Below are 24135 nucleotides of genomic sequence, written 5' to 3'. Positions count from 1 at the left end.
GCACACCTGTTTGAAAAATGAAGATGTCTTTGCAGCCGTTAGTGGATGTTCTTCATCCAGGAGACATGTTTGGACAGTGTAGAATGATCTTCATGTCGATGCACTAAAGATGGGGCATCAAAGGAAATTAAATTTGGCCCTGTAAGGTGCATAGTTGTCACATGGGAATCCTCAAGGGTTTAGTTCTTTCTGCATCTCAGAAGAAACCCACCAGATCTGCACTTTCTGAATTAATGCGTAGGCTGGAACTAAGGAGCACTTCGGGTTTTCTGAATTTTGCAATCCCGTTTTCAGCTTTAAAAGCGTACCAAGATGGGTATTAAATGAATCTTTTAGAATGAAAAACGTGCACATTCAGACAGGTAAAGGAAGCCTACGACTCTGAGCTATGCTGCGAGAGAGATGCTAGAGGTTGTGGGTCTTTTTTCTGTCTGAACATGTAAAGGTATGTGGTCTTAGAAAGGCGTGTGTTGGGAGAACACATGAGAAACTGGACGGGGTGGATTTCTGAGTGTGAAATTGATGTGGCTTGGAAATAGATGGATCGATCTATGCTTTTCTTTATGATGCATGAAAGCCAAAACAGTTTCAGTCAGTCTTTTTAGGTGAGTCTTTTTCCGCGGCCACGTTTGTTTTGGTGCATGTTTTATATCAAGAAAGCAACTCCATCGTATCAATAAATACAGAGGGAGCCAGCCCCCCTTGGTTGATCTTAGTTATCCCACAAGGATATTACCGAAGCCCTCTAAATTAATCCTCACAAGGAGAGATTAATGTGATTTCTCAGTGAACTCCCCAGAGAGCAAAGCTTCACTGGTTTTCCTCCAGTCGCAATGATCGGGGAAGTGATGAATCATACTTTATGCTGCACAAATTCAGTATGAACAATCTCTTGACTTAAAAAGAAAACATAAACAGCCAGAAAAGAAGCCTTGGCGTCTGTGATCAGGAACTGGAGGGAAGCAGTGGTGGGGGGAGAATTGCGGGACCGTTTCCATCCCAGACAGACATCCATCTGTCTGTCTGTCTGTTTGTCACATGCAGAATTGCAGAGCTGTGCACATCTTCCTACACATGGCTAACCTAGCGGGCTTCGAATGAGACATTTCTCTTCCTTTTTGCTCACCCCCTTTGCTCGTTTTATGAGCAACCTTTCCTGGCAACAAGCAGGTGTGGCAGCTGGAGACCTTTTTGCAGAATCTCTGTGATTATTGCTTCTCAAGTGATGCTGTTGGGGATAACCTACAACGTCTCTGGGGGGCCCACTGCCCCCAGAATCTTCTTTCTGGGGGCACTTGCAGAAATCAGAGTCTGGGGACTGCAGGATGCCCCTTGCATTCGACCCACCTGGCTTCCCTGGGCTTTGGCCCACAAGTGCTTTCCCTCCTGCTCCCCTTCCTTCAACCTTTCTGCCAGAGGCTTTTTCCTAAATCAAACATCCTCCTCTGCCCGCATGGTAAAATTAGGGGTGTCCTTAGGAAACAGTGTCCTTTAAAGTTGCACCCCCACTTTACATATGTAAATCAGCACATGGAGATCCTGCTAGATCTGTTTGGTACCTTCCTGTCCTTTTGGAAGTCATTAGTATCTGAGCACAGGATGGCCTTTCGTTGGCATCTATGGGCCCCTTGTTAAAGAGAGATATAGCCAGGTTGGGATTGGTGCAGCGAAGGGCCGCTAGGGTGGTGGCTGGTTTGCAGGGGAAGCCTGTGAGGAGAGGCTGAGGGAGCCGGGTCTCTTCAGCCTGGAGAGGAGGAGACTCAGAGTGGATCTGTTGGCAACAGATCCGTACTTGAGGGGGTGCCACACAGAGGTGGGTTGAGACCAGTTTTCCATGGTGGAAGTGGACAGGATGCATTCCAGTGGAGTAAAGCTCAGGGAACCAAGGTTCAATCTGGATGCCAGGAAGTACTTCCTGACAGTTAGGACCCCGAGGGTATGGAATGGGCTTCCACGGGAGGTGGTTGAAGCCCCATCGGTGTGGGTGTCCAAGGACAGGCTGGGCATGCACAGGGTAGACATGTCATGAGCAGAGCTGGCTGGAGCCGGGGGTCAGACTAGATGACCCGGGAGACCCCTTCTGACTCTGTTTCTCTTTTTCGAAATAAGGCATAAAGCAAGGCCTCCCGTCCTCCGATTGTTGGGCAAGCGCGCTGCCAAAGAAGGTGAAGGAAAGCCAGCGGGGTTCCATTGCTAGGGCACTGCAGTGGGGCTTGGCATCTTGGTTCAGGTGCCAATCACTGGCCCTCAGTCTATTGTACCTCACAGGGTTGTTGTGCAGATAAATGGAGAGGAAGAACTCTTTGGTCGAAAGGGTGGGAAAGCCAGTGTGGCGTGGTGGCTAAGATGTTGGCCTGTGGACTGGGGAGATCCGGGTTCTAGTCCTTCAAGGTCATCAAGACTCTGGGCCAGTCACTCACTCTCAGCCTAACCTACCTCACAGGGCTGTTGTTGTAAGGATAAAATGGAGCACAGGAGGTCTGTGTAAGCTGCCTTGGCTCCCTCCCAAGGGAAAACAGGCTGTGATATAAATACAACACAACAGTAATAATAATGTCACCGTTTCATGGCAAAAGATGGTCCCCATCCAAGGGAGCGCTGTTTTTACCGTAGAATCTTTGTGCTTCTCATCCTCCTTTGCAGCCGAATCCCAGCCCATGTTGATTTTCATCTCATGAAAAATGCTCCATCGTAGGCAGCAATCATTTTCTGAGAAGGTCACGGCCCTTTCATTGCAAAACGTGAAACCTACACAAACTGGAGAGCTCGGCTATATTGGCATTTCTCCTGCAGTTCATCTGCAAACAAAGCTCACCTGTAATTGGCTACACTGAGATTCAGGGACAAACTTTGTCATTCCGAATGGCCCTCTTTGCCATAGCAAATGAAACCCAGACGATTCAGTGCAGCCCCAAATTTGCATCTCTTCTGCTAGGAGGCTGCCAATAAAAGCAGCCAGTGATTAATTCCCACAGTGACGTATCTTGCACCTTTGGGGTTTACTGCAGAATAAACAAGGGGGCATAATAAGGAGCTGCACTAACGGATAAATTAATCTCGGCAGGGAGTTTTTGTCACCTATTGCCAACCCCTTCTCTCAGAGCTCTTTGGACTTCTCATCACATTAAACTAATTGCATGTTGCTTACCTTTAAGGTTTAATTAAGGCTCCCTGCCTTGAGCAAAAGCAACGAACAGCAGCAAGCGGGGATGGGTTCTTTCACACTGCCAACCCATAGGGCTGGTATGTTGGTTTGGGTCCGGCGTGGAGTTTGCCTCACGGCGCTTCGAAGGACCCATTCCAGGGGCTGAAATGCAGGCAAGCGTCTTGGCTGTCTGAAGAGGGCGCTCCAGCCGCCTCTGTCACTGACTTCCCCACCGTCCCCCTGGACTCCCCTTGGTGACATTGGCCCCATTTTAAAAGGTAAGCCTCACCCTGCTCTGCATTTGAAGGCCACCCTTGGTGTGGTCCTTGCCATGTTCATCCTATGAAAAAGGCACGATTCTGCCCCCTCCACCCCCACCCTGAGTCAGTGAGCCCATGAAAAACAGGCTTGGGTGGGGAGCTCTTGCTGAGATCCATCAAACCCTGATCAGCCATCAGCTGGATTGCCCCTTCAGCCTACCTTGCTGGGTTGTTGGGTGGATAAGACCAGATAAGACCTGAATGGAGAACCCTTTTCTGCCATTCCTTTGGGGTTCATTTGAGGGGATGTTCCAGAACAGAACCCCCACCCCCTTTTCTCTGTCTTCCTCTCTTTCTGTTATTCTGCCATTGCTTCCTCTGTATATTTATTCTTTCCCACCCCACAGGGCTGCTGGGAACGGACAGGTTTCTCTTCCCAGAGGTCTGAGCTGATCCTCTCTCTCTCTCTCTCTCTCTCTCTCTCTCTCTCTCTCTCTCTGTGTGTGTGTGTGTGTGTGTGTGTGTGTGTAGGGGCTTTCCCCCTCCTCCTGTAGCTTTGTACATTTTGGCACCCTCTCTGCATCCCTTCCACTTTCTTCCTTCATCTTTTGGCTCCTGTACCTCACCTGAACCAAGCCAGGGCGAGAAGCAGGCAGGATTCACTTGGGGGGCACCTGAATATCTCGAGTTGCAAGCTCTCCACTCTTCTTGTGGAGTTTCCTGGAAAGACATTGTGGGCTGGGTAGGAGGGGGCATTACGGGGGACCTGGAGCTGTGGGGCGAACCCTGGAAAGAGCGAGCGAACTGTGGTGTGGGTGCAGCATTAGCGGTTGTGTTGGCTGGCCAGAAGGCCTCTCGGTGGCCCAGTTGATCTTGGATAAAGCCTGGTTGTGTTGTGTGAGGCTGATGGGCATTATGGGATGGAACCAGTTGCAAAATTTCTTCTCACACAACGTGCCCTCTTGACTACTGCTTGGAAATTTTATTCCTTCTGCTGGAAACTGTGAGAAGACCTGAAGCCTGGAAGCTTCTGATCAGACCCTGAACCCAAAGAAGCCAAGTTGACACCTTAGTTTGGGAAGCCCTGTAGTTAGAGGATAGAATTGTGAAGAATGTGTGTGAATGGTTGACCCAGTGGTCGGACCCAGCTTCCAAATGAATGAAAACTTAGATCTCAAAAGTTTCTGCTAGTTTGAACCATTATTTTTTTTTAAAAGACTTAGTTTTTGGGGTGGATCTTGGAGGACCAAAAGGTGAGATCAGCCTGTCCCAGCATCCCACCAGGATGCCAACTTCTTGGGCACTCTAGGGGGCAGCGTTGAGCTATAACAACATAGAGGAGTTTGTCCCAGCAGCTATTATCTGATTTCTATTCTGCATTTTCCCTACAATGCACCCAGAGCAGCTTACATTGCTCACCTCCTGATCTTATCCCCACAACAACAACCCTGTGAGGTAGGCTGGGCTGAGAGTCTGTGGCTGGCCCAAAGTCACCCAGGTGGCTCCATGGCTGAGCGGGGACTTGAACCCGGATCTCCTGGGTCCCAGTCCTGTGCTTTCAACCTCTGCATCACACTGGAGCTACCCCACTTCCCCCTTATTTATGTCCACTGTCTTCTCTCTCCTTAGCCCAAAACCACTGATTTTCCCAAGGAGAAGGTGATTCTTTGAAAGCCCTCTCAATCACAATTCTGCATTTTCCTTGTCAGAGTTGCCTTGTTAGAGCTGAAGCCTCCTTGCTCCAGTGAGCTGGCTATTTAATTAGCCAAAATCACTCCTCTCCACCCATATCGTGCCACTCCGAGCAATTCCAAGGGGAGGGAAAGTGTTAGATCATCGCCATCACCGTTTCTGAGTCAGGAATATTGGCAGCAGCCACCGCTGTGTCTGCTCTGAGATGCATCTTTCATTTTGAAAGGGCCTGGGAAGGCTTTTGTTTGGGTGCAGCGCTGAGGTTACCGCAATGGCATTCCAGATATTCAGCCAGGCCGGGCGGCCACGGTGCTGTTTGAAGCGAGAGAAAAATAATTGACACATGGTTTTCACTGCTCAGAAGGACAACGGGAGAGACACTAATTGCAGACTGGGTGTATCCGTGAAAGGTTAATGTATAAGCAGGACCTTGTCGGCACAAGCGGGAAGAGAATGGAAGCATTTTCCCGTGGGTTGGATTTTGGTTCTTGCCAGCTGGGGCACAGCTGGTCAAAGGGAGAGCCGATGAACGCACTGGTTTGGGTTTAGGTACACTTGGTTTCAGTTGTCCGTGGGAGCTGAGCTGCTTCTTCGTGTGCAGGGCTGGAATGACCTCCTTTCCAAATATGCCCAGCCGGTGAGGATCTCCAAAGTCTGTGCGGCAAAATGTGGGGCCTCATTGCTCTGCCCTTGGGGTCAGGAAGCCCCAGCACAGAAGCAATAAGTCCGCATTTTGGGGTGTGCGTTCAGTTTGGACAAAGGGACATTCGAACTGAATGAAGTTTGGTTTCTGTTTCTCCCAAAGTTTTTCCCATGGAGGAACAGGTGGGATTTCCATTCATGCCATTTGAGTTGCCTTTTCCTGATGTTAGCAGCAAAATAAAGGTCAACAGGAGAAAGATGGTGGTTTTGGTTAAAGTTGAATACTTAACTTTTCCACCAAATGATCCTTAAGATGGCTTTTCAGCATTTTGAAACAAAGCAACCTTTTCTCTGGATGCCCGTTCACAACTTAGGAGCCTTTGTCTTGCAGTCAGTGGTGCTACCCAGGTCAACTGGTACTTGGAGCCCAAGAAATGGAGCTCCCTGCAGTTACTCTTCCTGCCCAATGGAGCATGCCAGACTAATTTACTCTTTTTCAGGATGGCCTTCCTAGAAGGTAGAGGCTGCAGCCTCCCAGCGACATTTGTCTTGAGAAGACATCAATAGAACTGGGCTTCCAGCCAGTTGCACTGTCCTTCAGAATACCGTATTCCCTTTCCTACCTGGAGTTTTGGTGCTTGACTTCTGGCCAAATGAGGAGATTGGAGTATATTTATTACTCTCTCCATCGCTATCATTTCTATATCGCCCAATGGGCAAAGTTCCCTGGCAGTTCACGTCAGCAAAAAAATACAGCAGAACATTTCAATATACCAAACTGAAGACCATTTAAATGGCTAAGAACAATTTAAATACAGTCCTAGACCAATTACAAGTGCTGCATCATAGGCCGTTAAATGCCATTTATGATTTCCGGAGAAGGAACCATGTTTGTTCCTTGTAGCAAAACCCATGGTGACATCCGAAAGATGGACAAAATCATGCCAGTATGAGGTTTCATGATATTCCCCTCTGCATGAATCATTAACCCCCAAAGGGGCAGATTTACATATATCTCTTGGGATGCTGGGTGGGAAATCTTGTAACCTGCCCAGCCTTGCTGACTAATGGGTGGGATAGAAACCCAATAAGTAAGTAAATAACTAATATGTATGCTGTGTTGTCAGAAGGCAATTGCATGCCAAAAGCACAGGCAGCAAAGTTCTGTAATGGTGAAGCTGGATTCTTCCCCTCCCAGATTCCAGAGAACTTTCCACAAGGGTGGGAGGGATTAATTTTGCCCACCTGCAGATGAAATAAAAGAACCGCTCCAGTCCTGCAGCCTGGCCTAAGTTTGCAAAACCAGCGGTCAATGCATTCAGTTTGTACATGCGATTCCCACCTTGCACTGCAATGGGAGGGCAGGTGGGTGCCTCGCATGCACGCCTAGAAAGGAGCAACTGTGGAATGTGTGCTTGAAGAGAGAGAAACTGGCCAAACCAGTTTTTAGAGCGGCAGTGCCAAATTCAGTGCACTTAGCCGGTTTCTGAGGGCCAAATCTATCGCTACCTGGTTGGGCTGCCAAAGGCAGGAGAAAGGTCTGACTGTAAAGTTTCCGCTTTGGAGGTGTCAGGTGTACAGAACACCTTTCAGGAGGAGAAAGGCTTTACGTGGAAGCGTCGCATGTCCCCAGCAGTCCTTGGGGCCAGAAAGGTTGCCCACCATGCTCATAAGTTTGCCCAAACCCACCCTCAAAATGTGAGTCGCATTCCCACCCTCCAAAGAAACTGGCCAATCACATGGCTGCGTGATTTTTTGAGAAAGGGAGCTAATGCATCATAGGAACTCTCCAGAGGGAGTTGCAACAGCCTGTGAAATTATGGGATGTTGCTGGTCCATCTTTCAAGCTGCAATCATGCGTCTCTTTTGCTGTGGATATGGCACATGGAACCCAAAGAGATTTTGCTGTCAGTTCACCATGTCCATCTTCAGAACACCCGATTCTATTCCTCGTCCTTCCTTGGTTTTTCATCTCCATTCTCACAATGCTCAGCCTCATTTCATAGCCACAGTGCACGCATATTCTTCACTGAAACTATGGCTGGACAGGCTCCTCCTTGCTTTTCCTTTTTAAAAAATATTTTTTTGAACTGCTACAAATCCCAGAGTTCACCTGAGCCAGCTGTTACCTGCCACTTGTGCCAGGATGGAGGTATTCTGACTATATAATTAAGAGCCTTCTGCTCATGAAGACCGGAGAGGGATGCTTCTTCTTAGCTTAGATGGAGGAAACAGAATCAAACAAGAGGAGTCATACGATCTAAAACTGAGATAGTTAGGACAGAGGGTGGAAAGAGGCCCTCTAAATTTCTGCTGCTCTCCTGTGATGCTAAAATGTAAGGTCAGCTTATGAAATGGATGTGCAATTGAAGGACACATTATGGAATGCTGTTTAGGGAACCGTAGGAGAGTCACGGATCCAGCAAATTCTGGAAGGCTCAGTGGGAGCCAGTTCTGTGGTCGTTTGCTTCTAAGTGCCACAAGCTGGGGGGCAAAGGTGATGCAGACAGTTGTCTGCTAGTGGGGTCTCCAGGGCATCCAGCTGCCCCATGCAGAAAACTGCTTGACCTGATTCAGCAGAGCAGAGCTGTTTGGACATTCTTGTATCAGATGGGATGCAGAATGCGTGATACTTGCTTGCAGGCTAACTTGGAGTTCCTGGCCTACCTCACAAGGTTGCTGTGATGATAAAATAGGGCTTTTGCAAATTGTAAGGGCGAGGAAAATAGAGACAAATGTATGTTTAATTTCTTTCAATTACAAAAGCAGTGACATTTTCTGGGAACAAAATCAGGCCTTCTTATGTATACGGAGAACGTGCGGGAGCCAGTGTTGGTTTTATGCTGCCAGGTCATCTCTGGCTTACAGCAACTCTTTGGATGAGTGCCTTCCAAAATGTTCAGCTCAGCTCTGGGAAACTCAAGGTTGTGGCTTCTTTGATGGAGTCAATCCATCCCATAGTTGGCTTTCCAGTACTTCATCTGCCTACGACTTTCCCCAGCATGATGGTCTTCTCCAGGGAGTCCAAAGTGCTTAGTTTTGTGAGTTTTGCTTCCAGAGAAAGTCCTGGCTGGCTTTCATCTAGACCCCCCTTGACTGTCTTTCTGTCAGTGCAGGGTATTTGCAAAGCTCCCCTCTAGCATCATGTTTCAACCACATCCATTTACTTCTGGTCAGCTTTCTTCACGGCCCACCTTTCCCACCCGTACATAGTGACTGGAAACACAACCGTGGGGACAGTTTTGGCCTTCATGTCTCCTTTCACTTGAGGGTCTTTTCTAGTTGCTTCATCGTAGCCCTTCCAAGCCTCAGTCTTCTCTGAATGTCTTGACTGTAGTCTCCATTTGAGTTGAGGATTGAGCCAAGGGGCCAAATCTTTCTCAATTCAGTTTCCTCACTGTTCACATTTCAGTTGTGAATCAAAGAATCACAGAATAGTAGAGTTGGAAGGGGCCAAGAAGGCCATCAAGTCCAACCTCCTGCTGTTGCAGAACACCAAGTCACACCATCCCACTCAGACGGCTGCCCATTTTCCCCTTGAATGTCTCCAGGGTGGGAGAGCCCCCCACCTCTCCAGGCAGCTGGTTCCATTGCTGTATTACTCTAACAGTGAGGAAGCTTTTCCTGATGCCCAGCCTGAATCTGGGTTGCTGCAACTTGAACTGAGTATTCCGTGCCCTGCACTCTGGCATCAGCAAGAAGAGATCTTGACCTTCCTCTTTGTGACAGCCTTGGAGGTCCTTATAGAGGGATCTCATGTCCCCCCTCAGTCTAGTCTTGTCTTGTCTCGTCTCATCTCGTCTCTTCTCAAGGCTGAACATGCCCAGTTCCCTCAGTCTCTCCTCATAGGGCAGTCTTTCCAAACCCCAGATCATTTTTGTCACCCTCTGCTGGACCCTTTCTAATTTTCCTGCATCTTCCTTAAATCTTGGTGCCCAGACCTGGACACAGGATTCCAGGTGAGGTCTGACTAATGGGGAGTATAGAGGAACTACTACTTCTTGTGTTCTGGTTCTTTTCATGCTAGTCCTTTAGAGACACAGACAGAAACCATACAGGCCCTATTCTGTTCAACTGCTCACAAAGAAATAACAAAAGGTATTTAAGAGATGTAAAACATATCAAACTACCAATATTTCTGTTCCAGGTGTTGTACATACACTGATTTGCTACCCTCTAAATTCTCATTGCTACAAAATAGCTGGCTAAATATTTCATGTATACACAAGAAACTCCTGATTCGCCCTAGAGAAATTCTCTGCAGCTGCTTTCTTTAGTCTGGTTTTGGGAGCGCGTGATTATTGTTCTAACTTATTTTGGGAGGCACAAAAGCATGGAACCGAGCGACCATACTTGGTCTCCGTTCAAATTATGCCACGACTCCTTGCATGAGAGACTGCGACAGGCCCACTGGTCTCCTTGGAGTTTTTCTTTCTGCAATCCAATTACATCCTTTCTGAGCTGCTCCCTGATGGGTTTTTAATTTTATGAGTTGACACAGGATGAAATGTGAGTGTCTGTGCATATGATTATAGCATCTCCTTAAAAGCAGAAAAACAGCAAAAAATTAATCCCAGTATGCTACTCCTAGAGTTGTTTGGACTCCCCACCCCCAAAACAAGTTTTAATTATGCTTTTATTCTTCCATCGGGGGAGCTGAATTGTCTCACTGTATTGGAGCTGCTGTCTGGGTTTTTATTATTCTTGTAAATTTCAAGATCTTGTGTACCCGGTGGTGAAACATTACCCTGAGAGGAGTTTCCATATTACTCATTTAAAATGGCATCCTGCCCCATTCTGAATGCCCACGACAGTGTTGCTGTTTCAAAGAAACAGAAAGATACCAATGTAATGAGGCAGTTCCATCAACTTTGTGTGTTTGTGTGCCACATTTCCACGGTCCAACTACACTTTAAGTACCAATGGGTTGTCAACCAGCACACAGGGTTGGCTCAAGATGAGGATGACAACATTGTGTTTGTGTCCTGCTTTTTTCCTCCTGGTGGGCAGAGGTGACCATATCTGAGCTTCTTGGATGACACCATCTTAACTCTCACATCCAACCCTTGAAAACACTTTCCTCATGTACCAAGCATGGAGCGAGGAGAAGATGGAAGCCAGGTAGCCCTTTCAGCTCGGAGTGCCAGCCCTACTCCTTCCAAAGAGAAGGAGGAGACCTTCTGGCAAGCCCTGCAGTCCACAAGGACCACCATTTTGAATTTACCAGTCTGTCTCCATGCCGCTGAACACCATATTTTCCTGCATCTCAAGAGCATTTAGTGCTAAAGGCAGGAAATACCCAAAGCTGCACACACTTTGAGCAATGGTATCCTTTCTGGAATGGAAACCGTAAAAATATGGAACAGAGCTGAAAGTGAGCAGTTTCTCAGTGCGGTTCAGCATTTCCAGTGCAGAATTCACAGCTCCAAGACCTCCGGATCAGCTGGGTATGTTTAAGCAAACCATTTTGATGCCTTTTGATGGGCAGATTGCTTATTGCATCTCTCTCCTGGAGGTGATCATTGTACCCAAGAGACCAGCAACATTCTTCTGACCTTTGGAGACCTTTGCAGCTACAGGATTGGTGATGTCTCTGCTTTTTAGTATGCTGTCTAGATTTGCCATAGCTTTCCTCCCCAAGCAGAGACATCACCCTGCCAACAAAAGTGCGTATAGTCAAGGCTGTGGTTTTCCCAGTTGCAATGCATGGCTGTGAGAGCTGGACCATAAGGAAGGCTGAGCATCAAAGGATTGAGGCCTTTGAATTGCGGTGCTGGAGGAGACTCCTGCGAGTCCCTTGGACCGCAAGGCGATCAAACCGGTCAGTCCTAGAGGAGATCAACCCTGACTGCTCTTCAGAAGGCCAGATACTGAAGATGAAACTCAAATACTTTGGCCACCTAATGAGAAGGAAGGACTCCCTGGAGAAGAGCCTAATGCTGGGAACAATTGATGGCAAAAGAAGAAGGGGACGGCAGAGGATGAGGTGGCTGGATGGGGTCACTGAAGCAGTCGGTGTGAGCTTAAGTGGACTCCAGGGGATGGTGGAAGACAGGAAGGCCTGGAGGAGTGTTGTCCATGGGGTCGCGATGGGTCGGACACGACTTCGTGACTAACAACGACAACAACAGGACTGGTAATATTATATAGTGAGGAAAGCTGAAAGTGAGTTCTCTCTGCTTTCCCAGATCACATCCTGAGCCTGGACTGTATCCAGCTACAATGTAGGCAAAAGTCAAAGGTTGCAGCCTCTGGACTTGGTGGAGACATTGGGGAAGTTTTGACTCAGTCCTTGTTCTTGAGGGTTGTCTTCTCCGTGTCCAAGTGCAATAAACTCGGCACATTTCGATTAGATGTCAGATTTGGACACGGGCTCTAAAAGTCAAATTAGCATTGGCCGAGTCTGTTGGCTTCCTTTTTCTGGGTTCATAGTTTTTTAAATCTTAAGCTCCATCTAGGTTGAATATGAGGAAATTGGCAGCTTCCAGTAAATTCTTATAAAAATGATCAAAAGTGCAATGCCCAGCTATCCATTCAGCCAAGTTTACTAGGTACATGAGGAAAACTAGGGGTATCATGTGCTGTTACAGATGAAAATCTGTTGTATAGATTAATGATTTCTCTTTTGTCAACTCTCCTAGAGCATGGGGAGATGGGAAGAAAGGTAGTTTTGGGGTTCTTAATACATAGGCTGTATTTGTTCAAAATTCCCTTGGCAACTTTGCTCACTTCGTTTATTTTAGTTTGCTCTGATTATATTAGTTTTTTCCTATTCTACATGTTCTTCTATATATTCGTATATGTTAAGAAAATAAAGAAAAAAGAGGACAAAAGCAAAGAAAAAGAATAGATTGTTTAGAAAATTGAATAGCTAACCTAATTCAGCACCAAAAGCGCGGGTGAATGTGGAGGCATTCCCACCCAAACACTCAAACACTAAGTACTCAAAGCCCTGGGCCCAGATGGATGCATCTGTCAGCTTTGGTTTCTCCCACTTTCTCTAACCTCACATTCTTTGCATCATGAATATGAAGCAATTTCAGATTTTCAGTAAATTCTTATCCAAACCAAACCGAAATTCCCACCTTTCCTGAACCGAATCTTGCAGAAAGTTCTCTAGTCGCCAAATTACAGCAAAAAGTTCTCCTTTAGGTGGAGCTTTAGTTTTCCTTGTGTTAAATTCTGACTCTCTCTCCACCTCTCTCTCTCTCTCACCCCACTAATATAATATACAGGTCTGTTTGTATTTTGCATCTATTTGAATATTACATCACGGGAAAGCTTTGCTCGCATTCCAAACTGCAAGATGGAGGGAATAAAAAAACAAACAGGCAGCAAAACAGCAACCGAAAGCAAGCACCACCACCAGAGCCGAGCTCAGTCCCCCGGTTCTCCTTGCTTTTCTTTGAAACTTCGAAATGTACTTCCTGTACAACCTGTTTTGGGTGCTTTTGCCTGCTGATTTGACACGCCTATTTAACCTGCACAACTGCCAGCCTGTGATGTCTCTCTTGGAGAAACATTAACCGAGGCAGCTTTGGGGAAGAGAGAGCTGAGCCTGCATGGATGATCGAGCTGGCGTTTGGCTCCGGGACAGCTCCCCCGAAGGACTCCTTGTGGGTTTGGGTGCCTGTGATGCCTGCCTGGAAGGAGCAGGGCTTTGGGAAAATGATGGATCTCCTAAGTAGCATTCTGGTGAGTGAGGGGCAAGGAAGGTGCGTTTGGGAAGAGCAGCTCCGTGTTTTCTTTGACTTTCTGCACAATGAAGATTGTGGCTAGGTCTGCCTTCCTCATGCTTTCTGGATGGGCTGCACTACAAGTTCCATAATCCACCCCCTTTGCTGGAGATTACTGGAGTTGTGGTCAAACAGGTCTGGAGAGCACCTGGTTGGGAGGTCTCTGTAGGGAGCAGACGAGCTGCAGATGACCTGTCTTCTGGCACTGGATCGCTTTGGAATCTTGGGCACGGGCAGGCGGAGGAAATGGGTCGAGCTGGTGGGTGTCATCCTCCTCGGAGGTCCCCCTCTGCTGGGTGTTTGACTCCTGCATGGCAAACGCTCCTGGCCCTTCTGCTCCAACCTTTCCGAGGAGATGCAGAAAGCCCATGAGCTGCTTGCTATGGCTGGACTCCAACCTCCAGCTTCCCCAGCCAGCATGGCAATAGCCAGACTGCTGGCAGTTGGAGTTCGACAACCGCATGCTCCACTTGTATGTCCTGAAGTGCAGTCTGCACGACAACGTCATGTGTGAAAGCAAGCTTGCAGCCAACGTGTGTGCATGTTGAACGCTTGGGCCGATTCTGGTTGGGGTGAAATGTCTGGTGGCATTTGGGGGACGGTGTTTCTGAAGCAAGCCAGGCAGTGTCTTTCCTTCACAGATGTTCTTCCTCGCTCCCGGAAGCCTTCGGAATTCTTTGTGTGCCATGGGAAGAGCATGCAGACCAGGTTTGGGAGTCGTAAATGAGATTTCCCCCCATGACAGCTTTTGTGATACGTTGTTGTGTCGATAACACCCCCAGTAACGGGTGCGTTGGAGCTTGTGTGCTTTTGCCCTTGGAAGACTCTTCCATTCCTCCTCTTGCAAGGAACACGAAGCAGTTTGCAAAATTCTCCTCTCTATTTTATCCTCACAACAACAACAACCCTGTTCGATGGGCTTGACAGTCTGTGCCTGGCCTGAGGTTGGCTAGAACATGGGTCTCCACCGACCTAGTCCAGCACTGTCACTGCTGTGGAGAGGAGGCATGAGGGACCCTCTGGCGCCAGGCGGGGGACATGCGCCCTTGGGAGGTTGTGCCACTTCTTCCTGGGGTGGAAAGGCAGGGATGGCATCCTGGAAACAATCATCAGGCGCTCCAAGATGTCTCCATCCACTGGTGCTGGGCTTTCCCTGCCCACGACCCTGGAGTGCTGCACCCAGTCCGAGCGGACAAAATGGGGTGAAACGGGCAGAAGTCTGGACTACCAGTGGGTCCAGCCTCACAGGAGTCGGCCGGAGGGTGAAAATGCAGGACTCTCACCAAACTAGAAACTCAGGCTTCTGGGATTCAGTGAACTGAACTTCCGAGCACACACCTGGTTTTCTTCTCATCATGTCACCCAGTCGAACTTTCTCTGATAAGGTTATTGGCAGGAACGGTGACCATGTGGGCCTCCAGCTGTCCAGGTATGGGGGCACACGGCTCCCCCTTCCACCCCCTGGGCGTTTGCTCTGCTCTGTGGGCTGTGAGAAGCCACACAGGGGAGCCCGGAGGGGAGGAACGAGGCCCATGGGACTGGCCCGTCATCAGTTGAGGGGGAAAACTTGCTGGAGAACGTGCTCGGAACTTGGGATGGAGCCCAAGGCCAGGAATCAGGACGGAAGAATCAGAGGACAACCAGGAGGAAGGGACCAGGTGTGAGCTGGGAGTCAAGACAGTAACTGAGGATGAAGGAAAAGCATGTGCAAGCAAGGCAGAGGAAGCCCAATCCATCTTCCTGCCCTGCAGGATCCAGCGGTAAGCCTAGGGGCTTTGTCTTACCCTATAAAGCCCTTCACAGCCTGGGACCACAGCACCTGCTGATTGCCTCTTCCAATCCGCTGTACCTGAGCATCACTCTCCGTATCAGGGGCCATCTTTCAGATGCCACCTCCAAGGGAGGCTCGGCCGCTGGCAACAGGAGCAGGGCCTTCACTGTGTTGGCTCCCACATTGCAAAATGATCTCCTATCAAGACCCACATGGTGCCAGCATGGCTATCTTTTCAGTGCCAAGTTAAGCTAGCATGTGGGCATGGCAGGAGGAGGTATTGCTTCTCCTGAGTTTTTCTGCAGGTCTAGCAGAACGGACTGGTTTTAGCTATTCAGTTGTCAGCATGTGGTTTCAAAGGTGTCTTTTAAAAGTGTAATTTCATTACGCTTTCTTGTTTTTTAAGGTTTCATTTAATAAAAAAAAAGGCCCTGGAGACTGAACTAAGTGCATGTTTAGGAATGTGCTCTGAATGGGGGAGCAATATGAATCCACAGAGACCGCGATGTTGTTGTCATCAACAGAGTGACAACTCTGTGGCATGTGTCTTGGGACCATAGCCCAGTGGCTGGAACAGCACTTTGTGTGCAAGAGCGTCCTGGATTCAAGTCCTGGCAACTCCAGGAGGGCTGGGAAAGAAAATCCGTGTCTGAGCGTCCAAAGACCCGGGTGGACTAAGGGTCTCACTGAAGACACTGCATCTTTCTTATCTACAGTGTTTCACTGTAGAAGCTTGCAATAACGGAAGGTGCAACTCGGACAAAAATTGTAGCTTAGCAGCTCCGTAAGAGCATATGGGAAGGACTTGGCTTTTCGGTGGAACCGGCAGCCAAGAGGAGGAGGTGAACCCGCAGTGTGCAGAGCGTGGATCTGATATATTCTGTATTTCTGCAAGTATTGTACTGATGTCACGCTACCAGCATGAAGGGTTCTATTCAGCTGGGCTGCGCCAAAATTCGGAGCAGGGACGGTTTACCGGTGTGACGCCTTTTTGCCTTAAGTGGAGTTCAGGGGATGTGCAGTTGATTTGGGAGCACATGTTCACGGGCCACGTGTTTTGGTTGGTGGTTGGCTCTGTCCTGCTGTGCAACATGGAACACATTGGCAGTGGTTGGACATGGAAGAGTGTTCCAGGCATTTCTCTGTCTCAAGCCAATTCTGTGTTGCAATGACAAAACATGATGATTACTATTTTTATTATGGTTCTTATTACTGTATTGTGTTTTTCCTTTTGTAAGCAACTGAAGGCAGCTTCCAAAACTCCATTTTATCCTCCTAACAACAGCCCTGTGAGGTAGGCGAGGCTGGGAGTGAGCAACTGGCCCAAAGTCACCCAGGAAGCTCCATAGCCAAGTGGGGACTCGAGGTCTGATCTCCCAGGTCTCCAGCCCAACACCCTAACCACTGCACCACACTGCCTCTCCCTGTTCAGGCCTGCGGATGCAGATGGGGGTCTCGTTAAACGTAGAAACAGGTGGACATCACAAAGAAGCAGACTGAAACCCGGGATTTTGGCAGCTGCTGGGGATTGATTCGGAGTCCTCGCTTCAGTGCAGCCGTGTGAATGCGTATCCCTTTTCTGCTAGCACGGAGTTTGACTAAATATTAGGCGAAGCTCCTGCCAATGAAAGCCGTTTGGCAATGGCAGAAACTGTTTTAGCAAGCAATGGAGCCATCCTCCACTGGAGGTGTTGCTGGACAGGTGTCCATTTGGGAAAGGCTTGGACCAGCTGATCCTCCAGGTGCCTTCCAGCAATAAAATGTTACCTAATTGTGCAAGCTGCAATCCCATAATTAATCTGCAAATGCTTCCTTGTTAAAATGGAATTTAGGTTGCACTCGGCGCAGGGCTGAGCAAACTGGTGGGGTGGAGGATAAAGGAAGTGATGGGGGCCATTTATGTCTCCCCTGCCTTGTGTAAACAAGGAGTTTACCTCTGAGCAAACAAAGGCTCGATCCAAAGAGGGCAGGAAGGGTGGAGAAGAGGACAGAGTGCTTACCTTGTAGGAGCGTGTCCCTCCGGCTTGGGAAGAAAGCCCTGGTTGTTATTCAGAGTGTCGCAGTGTTTGACAAGACTCTCGGGGCAGCTGGGAGCTTTGTTTTTTTTCCAAGGGGGAAGCTCGACTTCCTGAGAAAATAAACCCGCAATTGAATTACCCTGCTGTTATTAGACGAAGCAGCCGGCCTTGTAAATGATTGGAAAAGTGATGCTAGCATAATTTAGTTTGGTTGGGCTGGATCTCTGGAACCACGCCACTAATTCCCCTTATGGACAGCAACTGCCTTGGCTCCAGAGAAATTTTCCAGCAAGAGGGCTCTGATGTCGCCTTTGATCATCAGACCCAAGATCAGGGCTTTCAGGCTTTACTTCTCAGCCCATCCAGACTTTTTCAGAGCTCTGAACGGCCTCTTTCCCATCTCTGCAGCCGGGTTCCTAAATTCACAAACTGTGGGTGATGTCAGGAACATGGAAAACTAACCTGAATGGCACTTCCATTCCCTACTGCAGCTTCTCACAACCTGCTGCTGTCCAGATGTTTTGGATGCAACTCGCAGATCATGCTGCCTCAGGAGGATGGGAGTTGTATTCCAAGTGATCTGGGCAGCACCAGCTTCGGCAGATGGCTTCTTGATTGGCTCAGAGTGGCATCTCTTCAGAAACCCAATCTAATGCCAATGAAGGCTGTGAGTGAAGTTCTCATCATGCTGGAAGCTCCTGGTTTGTTGCGCTTAATCGGGCTTCTCTCGATAAATCTGCTGCCAAACATGGAACAAGAAGTTGCCTTCCTAACTTTGGAAGCTTCCCTGGGGATGGTTGGAACTGTCCTTCCTTAAGGGTAGCCAGTGACACACATAGCCAGAAGCTTAGCAAGGTTGTGTTGGGCCTGCAGGCCAAATTCAGGCCCCGGTCTCTGGCTCCCACAGTCCAATCTTGTTTGGCAAGAAAGAAGTTTGGTTATCTTGTTTGCCTTAATTCAACAGGAACACCTCAGTCATCTTTCCCTGGCCCAGGCTGTGAACCACCCAGAGAACTTTGCCTGCTTGGTGTGGTGTAGAAAGGACGAAAAAGCACCAACCAGCAAACCCAAAAGGGATCTTTCCCTTCTCACGTCACCCTTCTTACCTACTTTTGCAATTGCTTTTGCGTGTGACATGAGATCGCGTTTCCAGCCTGGTGGAACGGCAGCGTGTTCTCTAGGACGTACCCTGAGAGTGGTAAATGATTTTTGCATAAATAGCAGGACAGCGCTCTGGAAAAACAGAAGGGGTTATAATATAGACCTGACCCCCAGGTTCTCTGTGTAACTTCCTGACCACACACTATCCGGGCTTCGACGGTGGATGGGCAACTTGGAGCCATGGTGTTCCCGCATCTCGCTTCTTCCCTTTTGGAAAAACAGACTCAAAGTGGACAACCCTTCAAATGAAAGACTCACAGGACACATGGCCACCTTCACACAGAAATGATCTGAAATGGTTGCTTGAGTTTCGTGTATGCCTTCCACTCATCTCACATTCACACTTGAAATAGAAAATATGAGTTTTATCCGCGATGTCTTTGCCATGGATGCAGTATGGACTTTAATGTTCTGTTTTGATTTTTTTGTCTCCCTTCAGTCTGCTGAGTTCTTCGAAATGCTGGAAAAAATGCAGGTAAGAGATGTAGTATCAGTTGCAACAGCTCCCTTTTCATGACCTGCTCTTCTTTGGGAAGATCGCCGCATGAATGAAAATGATTTACTGCAGATTTTCTCTGGGATTGGGGTGGGATGGGGGAACAGAAACGCTTCAGAGATGGAGATAAATGTGGGGGAGGAGTTCCTGCCATTTTCAAAAATACGAGCACGGCAAACCCCTCCAAGTTGCAAGCTCTTCCCTTCCCCTCTCTTCCATTATTTGTGCTGCATTTAAAAAGCAAAGGTTTTGTGCTTGAAAAGGAAACGCAAAGAAAGCATTGGGATGTGCACTAAGTCACTGTGAATAGGTTAACAGGGATGACAGGAATCATTCCTTGGGGCATCCTTGGTGAAAGAAAAGGAAACAGAAGAACTGGGGCAGCTGTTTCTTGTCATTAAATTCACCGAGAAGCTACACCAACCTGCCTGCATTTCAGGATCAGCACTCACGTGTCCACCGGTAAAAGAAATTAGACTCTCCGGCATGAGGGACGGGGCCTTCTTGAACATGGCCCCCATTTTCTGCAGTTTGCGGAATGATCTTCCCATTGATAGCCATCTAGCTCCTTCATCACAGGTCTTCTAGTCCTCTGGACTCCTCTCTTTACCTTGTCCTGAAACTGGGTTAGGACTCTACTGGGACGACTGTGTACATGGTAGAATCTGCTTTTACCTCTTCTGTTAGTTGTTTCTGTTGTTATTCCTGCTGTTGGGTTATGTTTCATGGTTGGGGTTTTGCTATCCTCTGCCTTGAGTGTAAGGGACAGTGTAAGCATCTTTTAAATGGTGAACTTCCAGTAAGAATGCTGTGGAGTATGTACAATTGTTGGGATTTTGACCAGAGACCACTATGGGTGATGCTTCTTGTTTTAGTTTCTCCAGAGCGCTATATCCCCAAGAGAAAAGGTGAGTGGTGAATAGAACTGTGAAATTGATGGGAGGGTATTTTGCCCAGCCTTAATTTCTAGAAGAAATTCCAAGACCAAACCTTTCTGTTTAACTAGCAAAGTACACTCAGGTTCTCTGCAATGAAGTATTTATTAAATGTGTTTGTGCAATTTGTCCATTCGTTCGTTAAATTAATAGCTCACCTTTTCTTCTGATGAATCTAGCATACTTAATTTTATTCATTTCATTTCTATTTGGTCTAACATCCAAGGCTCTCTTGATGGTTAACAAATATTACTTGATCTTCCTCATCTCTGTTTGTTCCAAAATAACGTATCTCATACCATTTCTCCCCAAACAGGCACCCAAATCAGAGGACCAAAGAAGTGGAAGTCAGAAAAATAAGGTGAGTTTCAGAACAAAACTCTTATCTGCATCATACCTCTGTGGTCACCAGCTGCTCTTCCTCCTCCTCTTCCTCTTCCTTTTCATGGCTACCACTTGCTGGCTTGACAGGCAGAGATGGGGCATGTGTAGGCAGAAAGAACCTTTTACCACCAGCATTATGAAAGGCTGGGGAACAGGCTGACTGTATGAGAGAAGAGGAACAGCCATAAAGGGTGTTTTCTGTTGGCCCCTGCCATCTTGTGGTCCCCAGGCAAGGGCCCAGCATGTCTACCCGGGACACCACCCCTGATGGGAACACCGAACACTCCATTAGATGTGTCTTGGTCTGCCCCAGCACGGTTTTATGATTTACGTTTCAGGAGAAAATGGACTGCAAACTTTCGCAATGTTTGGTGTTAATGCTTTCTAAATATCAGCAGTAAGGGAGAGGAATGGACCGTAAGGAAGGCTGAGCGCCGAAGGATTGAGGGCTTTGAATTGTGGTGCTGGAGGAGACTCTGCGAGTCCCTTGACTGCAAGGCAATCAAACTGGTCAGTCCTAGAGGAGATCAGCCCTGACTGCTCTTTGGAAGGCCAGATACTGAGGATGAAACTCAAATACTTTGGCCACCTAATGAGAAGGAAGGACTCCCTGGAGAAGACCCTGATGCTGGGAACAATTGAGGGCAAAAGAAGGAGGGGACGGCAGAGGATGAGGTGGCTGGATGGAGTCCCTGAAGCAGTTGATGTGAGCTTAAGTGGACTCCGGGGGATGGTGGAGGACAGGAAGGCCTGGAGGAGTGTTGTCCATGGGGTCGCGTTGGGTCGGACACGACTTCGCGACTAACAACTAGAAGGGAGAGGAAAAAAACCTATCCCCTTTCTCCACATATTTTAAAAAACCAAATCACATAATCACCTTCTGTCACATATCCTGGCTTTTTCCAGTTTCTGCTTGCAAACTATTTCTCTCCTACACCCTTCTATTAGCTGAAGAGGATTACATTCCAAAGGCAGGGGAGAGAGATTTCCCATCATCACGGAATATCAGGGTACCTTTCTGAAGTCCTCAAGCATCCATTAGCCGCCCATTGAACAGTGATGCAGACATCCAAACAATACCAAGAAGGTCAAAGAAGGAGAATCAGCTCAGTCTGAAAATTGCGGCTCTGATTAAACATGCAGGAATAAATGAGGAGAGTGCCTTCAAATCCAGTTTTGTGTCAAGAGTCCATTTTCCCTCATCTTTCATTATGCCCCCTGAGGTTTTCATCCTGAAAAGCTCGGTTCTTCAGATATAATCCTGATAAATGTAGATCCACCACTTATCTATTGCACTCGACAGTTAGAAGTACTAGGAGCGGAGCAAAAATGTGTATTCCTTTGTTCTCTAATCTTCAAACTCTTTCCGTGTGGCTTATGTTCTCTGCCCCCTGAAATAAGACAGCTTTTCACTTCCTAAATGGCATTTGGGGAGAAATGGTTGGAACCCACTGCAGTGCCAAAGTTTCTTCTGTGTGCTTTTCGAGCAAACTTTTGCAATGGCATCGAGAAGAAATTGCTTGTGGAAAAAAGTGACAAGGGAGAATGTTTTGGTGAAACTCAGTGCATGTTGTGTGATGTTGTCACACTCACCTGGGTTCCAAGGTGTTCAAAGCTGTGTGTTTCCTTGTACAATCACCTTTCCAGTTTGGCTGTAGCTTGCCAGCTTTTTTCCAGTTCAGTGAAAGTCCAGGGGAAGACACAATGAAGTAGGTACCCCCATTGGGGTCTGTCGGACCAGGAAGTGCGGGCAATTGTGTGTGTGTGTGTGTGTGTGCAGGAGACAAAAGTACACCGCACCTTCCCACGGCCACCTCACAACACTAAGGTAACCTCAAAAACTCTCCCGGAAAAAATGCCAAAGGTGGAGGCAGAGCAAGGGGAGAAGAAACATTTCAGGAAACGAGAGATAAATTTGAACCCTGCTCAGATGTTTTCCTTCTTTTGGATCTCTTTCAGGAGGATTATATCCCCTATCCCAGCATTGAAGAGGTATGTACGGAAGAAAAGAAAAAGGCAATGAGGGGGACTAAAATATGATCAACGGGCATGATCCAGTGTATATCATCAGACTATAGTATAGGACGACAGTGTATGTCCCTTTAACTCCTACATACTGTAGGACTATTGGACCTACATAGTATACAGTCCTCTAGTATATAGTCCTATAACTCCTACATAGGACTGTTGGTGCAGTTTATAAATCAAATAAATAAGTGTTCTCCAAATTTGCATGCAAATTTGCTTTTCTCTGAGTGTCCAGCCGCCTAAATCAAGGCTGAGGAACGGGTGACCACAAAGTACAAATTGCTTAGGGGGCCTTCTGACCAGCTTAGCCCCATTTTTACCTCTCATCCCCGAAGCAGTTAGGGGGTGAAAAAAAAATCTGGAGTTAGGGCTTCTTTGGGATGTTTTCCAACTCTTGGGCACCAAAAATTGTGTGTCTGTGTCTGAGAGTGAACACACAGGAAACTTCAGGGTGCCCCAAAACGGTGTCCAGTAAGCCCTGGGAGAGTCACTTGCCCTCTTTCCCCTCTGCCAGGTCCTAGAGAAAGGCAGCCCCTATCCCTTGATCATTTTGCCCCAGTTCGGGGGCTACTGGATTGAAGACCCTGAGAATCTCAGCACCCCCACCTCGTCGGACAGCAGCATCTGTGAGGACGACGAGGAACAGCTGAGCCCCAGCTCCCATGGCTACCGGCTGGAATGCAAAGGCGAGGCCCGGGCATACCGGAAGCACTTCTTGGGAAAGGTCAGTTGGGCACGAGAGACACGTTGACTTGTGTGCCGACGGGGTGGAATGCTTAGAAATGCATGCAAGGGAGGGATACGCGTTGCAGCCGCCCTGCTGGTTGCTCTGGCTCAGGAAGGTGTTGCACCGGAGGTTGGAGCGTCAGCTTCAACGGGGGCTTTGCTCTGCTGGGAGTGAGCCGGGCCTTGATTTGGGCAGGGCTTGGCTTGCATCTCTCCCTCCTGCAGACATGTGGCTGGTTACCTGCTTGGAACACAGTCTGGAGTCTCTAATCTGCTTTGCCTCTTCCTCCCCCTCTGTGAGCGTGTGAATCAGGAAAGCGTCACGAGCCAGCCAAGAACCTAGGCATCAGGTGGAGATCCTTGGTCCTACAGCTGCCCGGTTCCAGGTGTAGGGCTGCTTGGGGTTCCTGGATGGGCCAGAGCCTGCTGAGGTCCTGCTTCCCCTCCTTGGAAAATCCAACATCCGCACCCCAACATTCTTGTCCTGACAAATATCGGGGATGGATGAGTTTGAGGGCCAGTGTGGCTTGGTGACAATGGTGCTGGACTCAAGACTTGGAAGATCTGGCTTCTGCCACCCCCCCTTCTAGCTACAAAGCCCCCCAAAGGGCCAGAGACTTCCTTTTAGCCCACCCTACTTCACAGGGTTGTGGTGAGAATAACATGGAGCAGGGGAGGGTTGTGGAAGCTGCTTTGGGTGTCCCTCAAGAGGAGAGAAGGTGGGAGAGAAATGCAGTATGGCTGTCACCGTCACCATGGGCTATGCGTTTGTTCCCAAGATTGATGCTCAGGTTCTGGCCTGCAGTTGTGTGGTTCCGATGGGCAAAAGAAGCCCCATCTTCTGGTCCCTAGAAAGAGGCTGGGAAAGGAAGCAGATCTTATTGTGGTTCTCCTGATAATAACGTAAACTCCCATATATTCTTAGAGAACAGCCTGCTAAGGAAGTATGGGGGGTGGCAAACAGGGGAGGGGCCTTCTTGGGGATTGCACCCCCTCTGTTTAACATGCTCCACAGAGAGGTCCCCTGGGACCTTCTATTCAGGCACCCAGCAAAGCCCTTTTTATTTTCCAGACCCTTAAAACAATCAGACCCATTAATTTGTGTAGACTTGTCTTATCATCGCTGATGTGTCTGGTGTTG

General features: G+C 48.2%; 1 protein-coding gene across 6 annotated transcripts in view; it reads left to right on the top strand.

Moving 5' to 3' along the window:
- The window catches only part of RAP1GAP2 (RAP1 GTPase activating protein 2), a 125688-nt gene that overhangs the window by 66601 nt on the left and 34952 nt on the right, over positions 1 to 24135 (top strand). For all 6 annotated transcript variants that reach the window (XM_044430517.1, XM_044430519.1, XM_044430518.1 and 3 more), the window contains 4 exons: positions 18865 to 18900; positions 20173 to 20217; positions 22200 to 22232; positions 22783 to 22992. In XM_044430517.1, coding sequence (XP_044286452.1) covers positions 18865 to 18900; positions 20173 to 20217; positions 22200 to 22232; positions 22783 to 22992 — 324 coding nt within the window. The remainder of the gene's footprint in view (positions 1 to 18864; positions 18901 to 20172; positions 20218 to 22199; positions 22233 to 22782; positions 22993 to 24135) is intronic.

Source organism: Varanus komodoensis, unplaced genomic scaffold, assembly GCF_004798865.1.
Source record: "Varanus komodoensis strain SLA01 unplaced genomic scaffold, ASM479886v1 scaffold20_1, whole genome shotgun sequence".
NCBI lineage: Eukaryota > Metazoa > Chordata > Lepidosauria > Squamata > Varanidae > Varanus > Varanus komodoensis.
Note: the sequence above shows the minus strand (reverse complement) of the source record. Positions and strands in the feature narration are given on the sequence as shown.